General features: G+C 54.0%; 6 protein-coding genes across 6 annotated transcripts; 3 read left to right on the top strand and 3 right to left on the bottom strand.

Moving 5' to 3' along the window:
- Positions 1-968: 968 nt before the first annotated feature.
- On the bottom strand, positions 969-3,065 carry PV08_11771 (uncharacterized protein; the record flags this gene model as incomplete). Its single annotated transcript, XM_016386079.1, has 4 exons — positions 969-1,898; positions 2,017-2,723; positions 2,781-2,838; positions 2,910-3,065. The coding sequence occupies 4 exons, from the start codon at positions 3,063-3,065 to the stop codon at positions 969-971; spliced, it is 1,851 nt and encodes a 616-aa protein (XP_016230211.1).
- A 2,393-nt stretch (positions 3,066-5,458) lies between these two features.
- PV08_11770 (uncharacterized protein) lies at positions 5,459-6,830 on the bottom strand (the record flags this gene model as incomplete). Its single annotated transcript, XM_016386078.1, has 3 exons — positions 5,459-6,106; positions 6,181-6,637; positions 6,694-6,830. 3 exons carry the CDS (start codon positions 6,828-6,830, stop codon positions 5,459-5,461), a joined length of 1,242 nt encoding a protein of 413 aa, XP_016230210.1.
- Positions 6,831-7,494: 664 nt separating this feature from the next.
- Positions 7,495-7,776, top strand: PV08_11769 (uncharacterized protein; the record flags this gene model as incomplete). Its single annotated transcript, XM_016386077.1, has 2 exons — positions 7,495-7,508; positions 7,596-7,776. 2 exons carry the CDS (start codon positions 7,495-7,497, stop codon positions 7,774-7,776), a joined length of 195 nt encoding a protein of 64 aa, XP_016230209.1.
- Positions 7,777-8,633: 857 nt separating this feature from the next.
- PV08_11768 (uncharacterized protein) lies at positions 8,634-10,190 on the top strand (the record flags this gene model as incomplete). Its single annotated transcript, XM_016386076.1, has 1 exon — positions 8,634-10,190. The coding sequence occupies one exon, from the start codon at positions 8,634-8,636 to the stop codon at positions 10,188-10,190; it is 1,557 nt and encodes a 518-aa protein (XP_016230208.1).
- Positions 10,191-10,610: 420 nt separating this feature from the next.
- PV08_11767 (uncharacterized protein) lies at positions 10,611-11,184 on the bottom strand (the record flags this gene model as incomplete). Its single annotated transcript, XM_016386075.1, has 2 exons — positions 10,611-10,976; positions 11,062-11,184. The coding sequence occupies 2 exons, from the start codon at positions 11,182-11,184 to the stop codon at positions 10,611-10,613; spliced, it is 489 nt and encodes a 162-aa protein (XP_016230207.1).
- A 367-nt stretch (positions 11,185-11,551) lies between these two features.
- Positions 11,552-12,295, top strand: PV08_11766 (40S ribosomal protein S8-B; the record flags this gene model as incomplete). The annotated part of the gene is made up of 2 exons (XM_016386074.1): positions 11,552-11,625; positions 11,767-12,295. The coding sequence occupies 2 exons, from the start codon at positions 11,552-11,554 to the stop codon at positions 12,293-12,295; spliced, it is 603 nt and encodes a 200-aa protein (XP_016230206.1).
- Between the last annotated feature and the right edge of the window lie 209 nt (positions 12,296-12,504).

Here is a 12,504-nt window from a genome sequence, read left to right as displayed (position 1 = left end):
AAAATGTTGATGTTGTCATGATTGCTCGCCCTGTCAAGCAACCTTGAGGTAGGTATGTAAGTAGGTAGTCACTTTCAAGTAGGGTTATGCAGTATCCCCCCCGTTCCCCCCTTCCCATCCCCACAGGCGAAGTTATTTCATAGTCTTCACATAGAATGAGTATCATCTGAGACCCTGATTCTCCGTTTGGTGGAGATTCGTGTATCCGTAACTCATCAGTTGAATCCGTCGCTTGCAAAGGCATTCAAGATACAAAAAGTCCAAACAAATCCTCTCCGCAAGTACGTGAAACAGATAGAGATAAATCTTCGTTTGATACATTCTTAGATAAAAATATCAACAAGGGCCTGCACTCTGCCAGTCCCCTACTGCAACTTTGCCCTCGGCTCTTTTCTTGGTGAAATGCCTGTCATTGCCCCTGTTGTTCTCCTTTTTGTCCAGCATCACAACCCTTCAAACACACCAAATTTCAAAGTCCACCTTCACTCCATTTGTTTCGTAAAGGTCGCGGCATCAAAATATTCATGCTCCATCGCTATGCCGGCAATAGCTCACGTTCACATACCGCAGATACGACGCTCCATCCCCCGGCCTTGCCCTGTACCCAGTGTTTGTCTAGACCTTGACGCTCCTTGTTTCCCTCCACCATGTTTTTGTGGATAATCTGAGGCAAGTGGTCATTTCGAAAGAAGAAAACAAAGCCAAGTGTCTAGGTCCATCCATCCGTCATATGCAAAGAATGTTCCATGTGCCGTTCCCATCAAGAATCCCCAGTCCCAGCCTGACCTCCAGCACCGCCCGCCAATATTCACGATACAAACTAGAGAACACATGTGCTGAATCTGCAAGAGTCAAGTACATGAAATGATTAAAGAACTGAACACCATTTGCTGAACATGAATTGTGTCGTCGAAGTCGTTATTGGAACCAAGAACTCCATGACAAAGGGCGATGTCCGGCTAGACTCTCTAAGCAGGACTCTTGGCGGTTTGAGGGCCGCCATTACGGCGCGGTGGCTGATTCTCATCGCCCACTCCGAGGCCTTGGATGCCGGCGGAAAGGAAAGCAAATGGATCTGCGCCCTGCTCGGTACCGTAGAAGCCATTCTGGGGAGGCATGCTTCCTGGGGTGGTGTTGTCGGCGGCACCACTGAAAGCGGCTTGGGCGGCTGGACCAAAGGATGAGTGGGAAATGTTGCTTGAAGCGTATCCGGGGGTCATGCCACCCATCTGAGGGAACCCAGCACCAGGAGCGCCCATGCCAGAAGGCATGCCATACTGGCTAGGCGGTGGTTGGGCGAACGCAGCTCCAGACCCGAACGCAGCAGCACCGGCGCCGTAGGGGGCAGGGCCTGGGGTGCTAGCCATCGACCCAGGGCCCATGCCGAATTCCGATGGCGGGCCCATGGGAGACGGATAAGAAGAATCGACAACGATCGCCGCGCCCGAACGGGGAGCGCCACAGCGCAGGCAGTTGACGTTTTTGGCAAAGTTGTGGTATTGACATCCTTCTGCACCGCACCTCCAGTCACCAGCACGGAAAGGAACAGGACCAGCGCTACCGCGGCCATGATGGCCCATACCGTGACCGTGGTGACCCATATGGGGATGGTGACCCATAATGTGAGGTGGTGGGTAACCGTAGGGGTTGAAGCCGTAGGGATCACCGCCGCCTGAACCAGCTGCAGGGAAAGAGCAGCGGAAACATGCGGTCCGGCGCTGAAAGTTTGAGAAGCCACAGGAAGGGCAGTTCCAATCACCGGGTCGAGGTCTATTCTTGCTTGGAGGGAAAGGTGTGAGTATCTCGGCGGCACGATCAAGGACTCGACTTGATGAAGGCGAGACCTCGATGGCCTTTTCGTTGAGAGCGCGTCCGTTCATGCAGAGACTTTCAGCAGCCTAGAACAAGTAAAATGTCAGGGCAAACGTCTTTGGTGTGGCGTAGATTTCTTGACAGAAGTGAAATGCAGAAGCGACTTCAATATGAAGGGAACGACAGAGCGGCAGTGAAACGTACCTCTTCGTGTGAAGAAAAGACGGCAAACCCCGAGCCTGTGGGCTTGTGCTGGTCCGGAGTACGGAGGGTCCAGAAAGCAATCGGCCTTCCTCCGAACTGAGTAAACCAGCTTTCGAGTTCAGACTGGGTTGTGTCGTGCGGCAGACCGTTCATGTGCAGGACTTTGCTACGCTCTTTCAGAAAGGCGTTCACGTCCGCCCTGGCATCCATGGGTCGAGTCAAGACATCCGGATGCTCGTGAGCGGGTTGGGACTTCCGAATGAGGCCGCGCAGCACCCTGGCAAGAGTGACCGCCTCCTCCATTGCCCGGCGAGGGGAGGCAGGCGCCAAAGCCTGCAGATGGAAGGGCAAGTTGTGCTTGATTGGAGCCGAGGATTGCACAGGCTCCACCTCGAGAGCAGCACAAATGTTTGCTAGGGAGCTGGGGCCGAAGGGCAGGGACTCTGGATGGTGCTGTTGCCAACGGGCGTACTCTGAGCGCAGGTCAAAGGTGCGCGAGTGTTGCAGGTAAGCCGGTAGGACGACTGATTTGTCGCGAGCCTCTCGGGGGAGCTGCACCCGCAAGTCCCAGGCATCGAGTGTTACAAAGGAGAACTCCAAATTCTTGGATATCAGATGCTCCTGGGCGAAGTGGTCGAAACGAGTCACGGCGTCCCGGAAGGACCCGGCATTGCGAACATGCTCCCAGGTCAGAGTGGTGAGGCTGGCTGTGATGTGAAGGTCAGTTGATGCAAAGCCCCGATTCTGCCGACGCAAAGACTCACTGCAGAGCGGTGTGATGGGTGTGTTTATCGGCTTCACCAAGACGCTTTCTCGATAGATCTGATTCACTCGTCAACCCTGTACCGTTCCTTGTCTCTTACCTGGCTCTTTTGCCAGCCGAGTCCACCTACCTCGTCACAAGTCTTACTGTCCAGCAGGATCCAGCCCATTTCAATGACCTCTGCCGAGTCTTTGGTCACATAGACCCCGTGTTCATCGCAGGTCGTGGCCACGTGGATGACCACGTACCGGTCGAGCTTCGGAGACGGTAGAGAAGTACTCGCCATGGTGAGATGGGATAGTCAACGACGGGAGAGCTGCCCCGAAGATCTTGAGAAGGCCGGACTAGAGAGAGGATTCGAGATGTAATGAATAAACAGTACTGTCGATGGTCAGCCGAATACCCAGGAGGACTGCAATCAGGCCAGAAAAAGTCACCAGACAAGCAACCGGAGACGAACAGCTCCGAACTCGAGTCAGAAAAACAGAAACCCGGCCAACTCCAACGATTTGAAAGACGGCAACTTTTTGGAAAAGTGTCAGAGAAAAGGCTGTGATGGCAACGCAGCAGCAAGTCACTCTCTCGATGCCAGTAAAACACAAAAGTATACGGACGAAGGAGAGACAGTTGACTTGACAAGATGCTGATGGCTGTAGACAAGGAAGAAGTGAGGAGAGATGGACGGGCTTTCGCAAGATGGAGGTTCTCAGGTTTCTAAGGCAAAAACCGGCACTACACTTGAAATGGAGTCGAGCGCACCGAGCAAGCGTCGGATTTTCTTGGGGCTCACAGCGCAGGGCCGCGGGCTCCAGCTGGACTCGACGGGCGTTTATAATCAAGACATTCTATCCATCTATATGTCCAACGTCTCGAAATGTTTGCTATGCCTTGCATGTATGCCCTTGAACCTTAAGTCCCGGTGGTTACTGCTGCAGAGAGCACAATCACAATTTTGGTTTGCTGACTGGGCGGTGGGATGCAGCACCACCACCACCGCCGCCACCATCACCATCCCATACCATCCACTACGACCAGGTATGAGTATAGACGAGTCCCGAGTGCTGGGCTGTAGAGAGCGCGAGGACCGTGTGCAATCTGCACCAGTAGCAGGTGACTCGCACGCACTCCCAACGATTCGAAACCAGCTGGCAAAATCTGGGTGGATTCCACCGTCAATTCCACCAGTTTCTCGATTCTGGCGAAATGCCCACAAAACCCTGCAGCCGACTTTGTGGTGGTCTTCTCTCTCCGCCGGCTGCCAGGATACCGTGGTCTCTAATGGGCCATGGCTAGCTAGGCTGTGTGATTGTCGCATTGCAGGACGAATATCACAGACACTCCCCGGAATCACCAGACCCTCCGGTACGAGTACCCAGGGTAAACAACGTCGTCTCTGCACGCTTTCGTCCGGTGAAGTTTACTTTTGCACCCGTCTGTCTGGAAATCTGCAGCATTTGACAGCTTTCGTCTGGCGCGGCTAACCGTGGTGGACTCGTACAGCAGAGACGTCAAGATTGATAACCCAGGTACTCCCATTGCCGCAATTCGCCTGTGTTTCAGGCCCCTGCGCCTGGCTTGGGGGAAAATGGGCCTAGAGTCTGAATCCCCTGAAGCTGCGCCCAGCAGAGCCATGGAAACTCCAGAAACGTGGGCCATGTCTAGCTTCTAGCAGGGAATAGTGTGTGAATGACGAAGATTACGCAGCCCATGGTCGCCCCATTTCTCACACCGGCACCGAGGGAGACTTTCGCACTCGTACTCGTATGTGCAAGCTCATACAGACACAGTAACACGGTAATAATATCTTCGAAGTCCGTGCATGGCGCATGAAGAGATCTTCGAAACACTATTCCCACGGGGCCCGAGCGACCGTCCGGAGAGACAAAAGCCTCGCAAAAGCCTCACTGGGTGGCCGCTCGCCGCTCCCAGGGAACGAGCGAGGCGCTGGCGACGGTTATCCAAGAACCGAGTCCGCACGTTGAGTGTATAGTACATGTCTCCAAGGTCAACAACTGGTCACATATCTCCATGGACAAACCCTTCTCCGACTCTTGTGAATGTTTCCTCAAGTTGACTGGCCCTGATTCCGTGATATGACTTTAAGTGACCCCTTGCCGGCGCCTGCTCCCGCCGCAGCCTCACTAGCATAGTGTGCCCGTGCGCCGTCGGGTGTGGGTAGCCTGACAGCAGGGATGCCGCCCACCTACAACAACACCATTCATTGTCCCGTGTCCTCATCCAGGCGCTAGAGGAGCCGACCGAAAGCATCCCGTCAATACGGATAGGCATTTCCACAGCTCTTGAATGGCCCAATCGGCTGACTTCTACACCAACGGTCGACATGACACCACGTTTTTTTGCTGCGTACCGCAAGGTATTCCTACACGTACATATGTCCTGCGTCTTTTCGCATTCTTATTTGAACTCAGTTTAGAGCCAACAGGAAGATGTGTCTACCGAGATCTACAGTCGACGGTTGCAAAACACAGCGCGTTGATGCCCAACGTTCGAGAACGTCCATGTTGGAAGTTGAGTTCAGCCGCGAGATCTGTTGAATTTGTGATCACCTTGTGCTACGAACAACCGTCGATCCATCAATGATGCCCAACCCGAGTCCAACGTCAAGGGATGAATATATCTTGACATCAAGCCGATCTATCTGCCTCGAACAGGATGGTATTATAATCTCGCCACATCGAGACGCGCAGCGACCGCAGGGCGATCAACTTCCTCAATTACGGTCAAGTCGAAAGCAGCCTCATACCCATTGTAGGCGACGCCCCTCAGATTCCAGGTGGATCTTTCCTCAGTCTGGGTATAGCCTCCGGAATCTGTAGCTTTGGCAAAGATTCTCTTGCCCTCACCACTCTCTATCTTGATCCTGGCGTTCCACAGCACCCAAGTCCACTTGCTAGCATGTTCTCCCCCGTGCTCAAGTTGCGCATCCGTCCAGGTCTTACCTTCATCGCCCGAGACTTGCACCCTGATCACAGGTCCATGACAGCCCTGTGGCACAGCATAGCCAAGGACTTCAATGAATCCAGAGGCAGGAAGCTTGATGGTGGAACCGGACACTGGCCAAGCAACGCAGGCGTTGACAGGCATCTCCAGCATGGAGGGACAACGCGCCCAATGCTCCTCGGCCGTTTTTGCGTCGCTTACTTCCGGAGGTAAGACTTTGTAGTCGCGCTGCTGATAGAAGCAGGGCGATTCCTGGTCCGAGACCGTGATGGAGTCAAGCCACTTGACAGAACGAGCCCCGAGAACCCCCGGAACTATTGCCCTGACAGGGAAGCCGTGACGAGCTTCAAGAGGCAGGCCATTCATCTGCCACAGAAGAGCGGGTAATCAGTACATGGCCACAACGAGACGCGTCGCACTCAATGGCCGCTGATTCATACCTTGACTGCCAGGATCACATCCATCTCGAGATCCATGGCCCTGGCGAAGGGGATACTGCCGCCGTACCACTCGTCGTGCTGGGTCTTGCCTCCGTGGTTGGCGAAGTGGACGTGTTTCGGTACGACGTTGCGCTGCATAACACCATCTTCTTCCACCCCAGCTGCGAGGAGGATGTCTCGAACCAGTGGTCCTTCAAACTCACAGTTCATTACGGCACCGTCGAACCAATCAACACCGAGGACTTCCTTGATTCGAGTCCGCATGGTGTGCCTTCGGTTGCCGGCGCACTGAAGTGTGCAGGTGACCCTGTGCTGAGGGAAATCTTCCACAAGCTGGTCAAGCGTCAAATTCAAAGGCCTCGACACGAGTCCGTTGACTGTGACCGTGTGTTCCGAGCCAATCCTGTGCTGAATAGGCCCGTGATTACGGTCGTAGTGATCGCTTTTGGTAATGAAACTGTCCTTAGGTGTGAGCTGACGAATCCCGAAGATACCCAGACAAGATTCCCTTACCTGGAAATCAGATCAATCATTTGCGACTCCCGGTTGATTGGCTTCTGGACCGTTCCATCGTCGAAAGGGCAGAGCTTTTCCTTGAGAGAAGTCAGGTACACTCGGAAACGTTTGTTGACATTGCTTACGATTGGCATCTTTCAGGCCGACAGGGGCGGCGCGAGGATTACACCAGTCTCTGTGGCGAATGCGTTTCTTGAGAGCTAATTCTGATCTGGTAGCCCACGTCTTTGCAGGGCAGAAAGTGAAGTTGACGAGAAGGAGGTGGGAAATTGAGGACATGAAGTCTCCCACCGCCATATCGCTCATGCAGGCCGCCCGATAACGCGGTGGTAGGGAGCGGCGCACATGTCCAAGTGCGGGGTTCTCTGTCTTGCACCTCATACTCTGCTATCTACTCGCAATTTGTATGCTTTTCAGATCTGAAGCTGTGGTATTGGTGTAATGGTCTATATCTGGCACCTCTAGCAAGGCTGAACAACTCAGGATCAATGTTCCCTGCGCAATAAGGGGCAATGTAGCCTCGAGACGGGTCCCAGCCAATACGTGACCAGAATTTGGTGTCCGCTCTGAGCACGCAATCGCTGTACGCTTCATGGCATCCGTGCTGCACCGTGTACTTACATGCTTCGTCCTTTTGCTCGACAGAACAGTCTACGGCAAAACCCCGGCTTGATCGAGCGCAGTTGTACATAATTTGGTCCTCGTAGCAGACTGTGAACATCCCGCCTCGACATTCTGGGGTGGAATAGCTTTGCGTTGAGGCTCGACATCGTGGATATTGCCACTCAGTCTCTCGAGATGTCCCTCTGGTCGTAAGTGCTCTCTCGACATCCTACGCCCTTCGTGGTGTTATTCGCGTAAGAGCTACGGCCAGACATTCCGCTGATCATTGCTTCCAGCTCCTACAAAGGCTTGCCGCCGAAAACACGAGGCTTAATAGGGATCGCGCTCATGGTCAATGCTTCCGCCATGTTGATGTTCTCAGACCAGATCGAAGGGATGCTGGGAATTGCTCCAAACACCCAGGAAGGACAAAAGCTGTTGAAGGTGTACCCAGTTGAACGGGAAAAAGACCATTGAGCACACATCTCTGGCAAGGAAACACATGGCAAGATACCATTGAGAAACAGTCTCTTGGTTTCCATTCTCTTTTTCGGAAGTACAGGGTCTCTACCATCAATCCTATGGCCGTTCGAACCCCGGCATGCATGCGGCGCGGTAAACGAAGCCTTCGGCGCACCCTCGATACCTCATTCCCGACACTTGAAACGGAATTCTGCACCTCGAACAAAAAGTGAATGAGAAGCTGTGCATACCAACCCACCGCTGAAAAGGAGCTCCTTCTAGGCTCTCAAGGGGTTTAGGCAAGCCAGATTCGAGAGCTTTTGACAGAACAGATCTGCGAAGGTATGGTCACCGTGCGTCAAGCAATACCGCTGGTGGTATATCTATGCATGGGAAGAAGGACATTGTTCAAGCAGTGCTGAAAACACGGGTTGCAAAGTGGGCATAGCAAAAGAGACGGAAGCAGTCTGGTTAATTCGCTCAAGAGGGAAGGAGTTTGACAGGAGAAATGATCGCCTAGAGAGCGCTGTCCGTGGAAATGAGGCTTTGCATCAACTCATTGCAGCAGTGAGCAATGGGCTCGATACCAGGCATGATCTTCTGTTTCCTCTGAATTGTTGTGTTGGTACCTAGTCGGCGAAGACGCTGTCTTCTTCTTTAAAGTACCTACAGAATACTTCGGTTGAATATTCAACCGCCCTGAGGTAGGGCGGACTTCAACGACCGCCGGGGAGACATTACGTTAGCGTGAATAGTCGAGAGTAAACTGTGAGAACATCAGCATACTAAAAGTATGCGGGTTGGCGATGTCAAGTATTTTGATTTTAATTGTTTCCGGGTGACTGGGAATACCAGCCTTCCGAACGTACACGATGAGCCGGGTGCTTTGGTCGCCCGTGTGGACGTTTCGGTGCGTGGGACCGAAACCCAGTGCGAGAACGAGAGCAACAACGCATTCCTTGACTCGAGGTTTCACGACGACACCAACTTTGCTCCTAAGTACGACCGAATTATGGCAGTTGAACAAATTCAATCTCACAGTCGACTCTGACCGGCTGTGGGACACGATCCATTCTACTGCTCGGTGGACTGCTCCGAAGGCCATTCCCAACGATGATATCAGAACGGCAGGGCTGGCGCGGCTGACGCTCAGCGAGGAAGATAAGCAGGCTCGAGATTGGTTCGTGGAAACGACAAAGTCTCTGGGATGTCAAGTACATGTCGACCAGATCGGAAACATCTTCGCCATCCGCCCTGGCCTGAAGTCCACGAAGGCGCCCGCCACGTTCGCGGGGAGCCACCTCGACTCTCAACCCAGCGGGGGTCGCTTCGACGGCGTCCTCGGCGTGTCCGCCGGTATTGAGATGCTGAGGACACTGAACGACAATCACATCGAGACCGAGGGTCCAGTAGGCGTAGTCAATTGGACAAACGAAGAGGGCGCAAAGTATCCGATCAGCATGATGGGGAGCGGGGTTTGGGCAGGGCAGATATCGCTGGAGGATGCGTGGCAGGTCAAGAGTGTCACGGCGGGCCCATCGACCAGCGGTACTACTTCTCCTCCTACTGTGAAGGAGGAGCTCGAACAGATTGGATATCTAGGAAGTGTCCCTGCACATTTCGGGGAGGGCATACCCATTGGCGCCCATTTCGAACTTCACATCGAACAAGGGCCCAGGCTGGAGAAGGCGAAGCAAAAAATCGGCGTCGTCCAAGGCGTGCAGGCCTACAAATGGTTCACACTCACCGTCACTGGCCGTGAGGCGCACGCGGGCACCACGGAGATGGCGAGCCGCGCGGACGCCATGCACGCTGCGGCGCAGCTCATGCTCAAAGTCCACCAGATCGCGAAGCACGGGTGTTCGGACGGCAAGGGCCTAGCGACATTTGGAAGATTGTCATGCATGCCGGGGAGTGTGAATACCATAGCTGGCTACGTCGAGATGAGTCTCGACATGCGCCATCCCACCGACGAAGGGCTGGCCGAGATGGAGGAGAATCTGTATCGGGTCTGCAAGACCATGAACACGATACAAAAGAACGGCGAGCCCGGCGAGGACGCCACTTCCAACAGCGGCGGTCCCAGGGTGACTGTAAAGCAGGACTTTGCGAGTCATGCCATCATGTTCGATGAGCGAGCGATCGACTGCGTCGAGCAGAGTGCGGCGAATGTGCTTGCGGGAGAAGAAGCAATGGGAGGACACGAGCAGAAAGTGCAGAAGATGATGAGCGGAGCCGGCCACGACAGTGTGCGCACAAACCTCCATTGTCCTACTGCCATGATCTTTGTGCCGTCGAAGGGTGGCATCAGCCATAATCCTGTCGAGTGGACCGAGAAGGAGGATTGTGCCATCGGAGCAAATGTATTGATGCAATCTGTGTTACGAATGGACAAGTTCCGGAATGAGAGGGGAGATTTCTACGAGTAGTAGTACGAACAGGTATGTCAGGGAGGTACCGTAGGGAGAGTCTCCCTCTTTTTGGCACGCATATAGCACGTTGCAACACACGCAGCATGCGATCACTGAGACATGCACGAGAGCAAGAAAGGTCCGAAAGTACTATTCTGCCTTTTGAAGAAATGGCTTCATTTTTTGGTAGTTTTGGATCTTCTAGACAGCATTTCCAGGTGCGCATGAATCTCCCATGGCTGTGTGTCACTTCATGGCCCTGAACCTGCTCCCATCTCCAACTGCTCACCGCAGCATGGTATCTTTTACAACACCTGAAGAGATGGTCTGGTTGTTTTAGGATTCCCGGATCTGCATCTGGATGAATCTCAGTCCAAGCCAAGTTGGCTGGCTTCCTGCTCTCATGCAAGACGGGTTGGGTCGTGGTGCGAAAAACATCTAGGAGCTGGGAGCAGCACCACGTCCACGGCCGAACCCACCACGGAAAGTGGGAGCGAATTCGCCTGGAGCACCACCCTCCTTCTCGCCGGCGTCACGACGACGGTATCCGCCCTCACGGTCTCCTCTAGGACCGCCACGGCCACCGCCGCGTCGTTCGCGCTCGTCACCACCCATCATGCCACGAGGAGGGGCGTGGGATCGTTGCTGCTTGATGTGCGTCGCGGGGACAATCTCAGCGGGCAGATGGAGCCATTCGCGCAGGTAGTCAAGACCCTCGGGAGTCAAGGTGTAGTAGTAGTATTGCCAGGAGAACTGGGTCTTGAGGTAGCCACGGGAGGTGAGAGATTGGCAAGCCTTGATGACCTGGAGTGTGATATGATTGTTAGTTTTTTTTTCTGGTCTTGTTCCGTCGCAAGATCGGGGGCGGAGACAGGGAGGGGACACGAACATAGAGGTTCTTCACATCAATGTCAGGGTGCTTGGGCAGCTCATAGTTCTTCTGGGCGACGGCGACACCCTCACGAAAGAGGTATTCGTGGATCTTCTTGCGGTCCTCGCGTGGGATGAGCATTGTTGCGAGCTTCTGGCGCTATTCGTGAAGTCGCTTTACAATGCGATTTTGGTTGAGGTCGGGAGGGTTGTTCGGTGATTGTGTGGTGGTGGTGGTGGTAAGTGTAAAAGTACGGCCTGCGGATTTACTGAAAAATAGGCCCGCGGTGGGAGGGCCAGCGTGCGCGCACACACACAAAAACTCTTGGCATTTTTCGCCAAGATGAACCCACATCGCACCTTTTCGAGTTTTTGACTGCGGCAGGTCTACAACCACGGCACACAGAGGGCGCCAAATCTAACAACCCGTTCAAACAATTCCCCCTCTTCCACCAGACCTCGCCAACTACCTCTGCTGGAATTAGACACCGGGTCGACGTTCAGTCAAGATGGGTATCTCACGAGACTCGAGACACAAGCGCAGCGCCACTGGTGCAAAGAGAGCATACTACAGAAAGAAGCGGTACGTTTTGACACACACACAGACACACAGTCCAACAATGAATTGGCGAAATATCTGAAATATTTGGAGACCTTGAGTTCAACAAAGTCAAGATCTCAAGCAACAGAAAGAAACATATCTCTAACATTGTCGTGTCTGCAGTGCCTTCGAGAAGGGACGTCAACCAGCCAACACCCGTATCGGCAACAAGCGAATTCACCTTGTCCGCACCCGAGGAGGCAACACCAAGTACCGTGCTCTGCGTCTGGAGAGCGGCAACTTCAGCTGGGGCAGCGAGGGTATCGCTCGCAAGGTCCGCGTCATCGTCGTGGCGTTCCACCCAAGCAACAACGAACTCGTCCGCACCAACACCCTGACCAAGTCGGCCGTCGTCCAGGTTGACGCCGCCCCGTTCCGACAATGGTACGAAGCACACTACGGCACCACCCTGGGCCGCAGACGACAGGGCCAGAAGGACGTCGAGGAGAAGAAGGTCAGCAAGAGCGTGCAGGCCAAGCGCGAGGAGAGACTGAAGAGCTCGGGCAAGGTTGAGCCGGCGCTGGAGAGACAGTTCGAGGCCGGTCGCCTGTACGCCGTCATCAGCTCTCGACCCGGCCAGAGCGGTCGCTGCGACGGCTACATCCTCGAGGGTGACGAATTGGCCTTTTACCAGCGAGCCATCCGAAAGTAAAGGATCGTCGCATGACCCTTGCACTGGTGACCACGAAGAGAGAGAGAGAGAGCAGCAGCAGACGAAGGGGTTGCCGGTGGTTGTGTGTGTGTGTGTGTGTGTGTGTGAGTGTGTGTCTTTTCTTCATTGTCATCCGATGATGAAGAGGGAAGCGTACTTTGATCACGGGGAGAAGGAGAATGAGAGAAGATTTGACGATCATCTTATCG

Source organism: Exophiala spinifera (genome assembly GCF_000836115.1).
Source record: "Exophiala spinifera strain CBS 89968 unplaced genomic scaffold supercont1.10, whole genome shotgun sequence".
Taxonomy (NCBI): Eukaryota; Fungi; Ascomycota; class Eurotiomycetes; order Chaetothyriales; family Herpotrichiellaceae; genus Exophiala; species Exophiala spinifera.
Note: the sequence above shows the minus strand (reverse complement) of the source record. Positions and strands in the feature narration are given on the sequence as shown.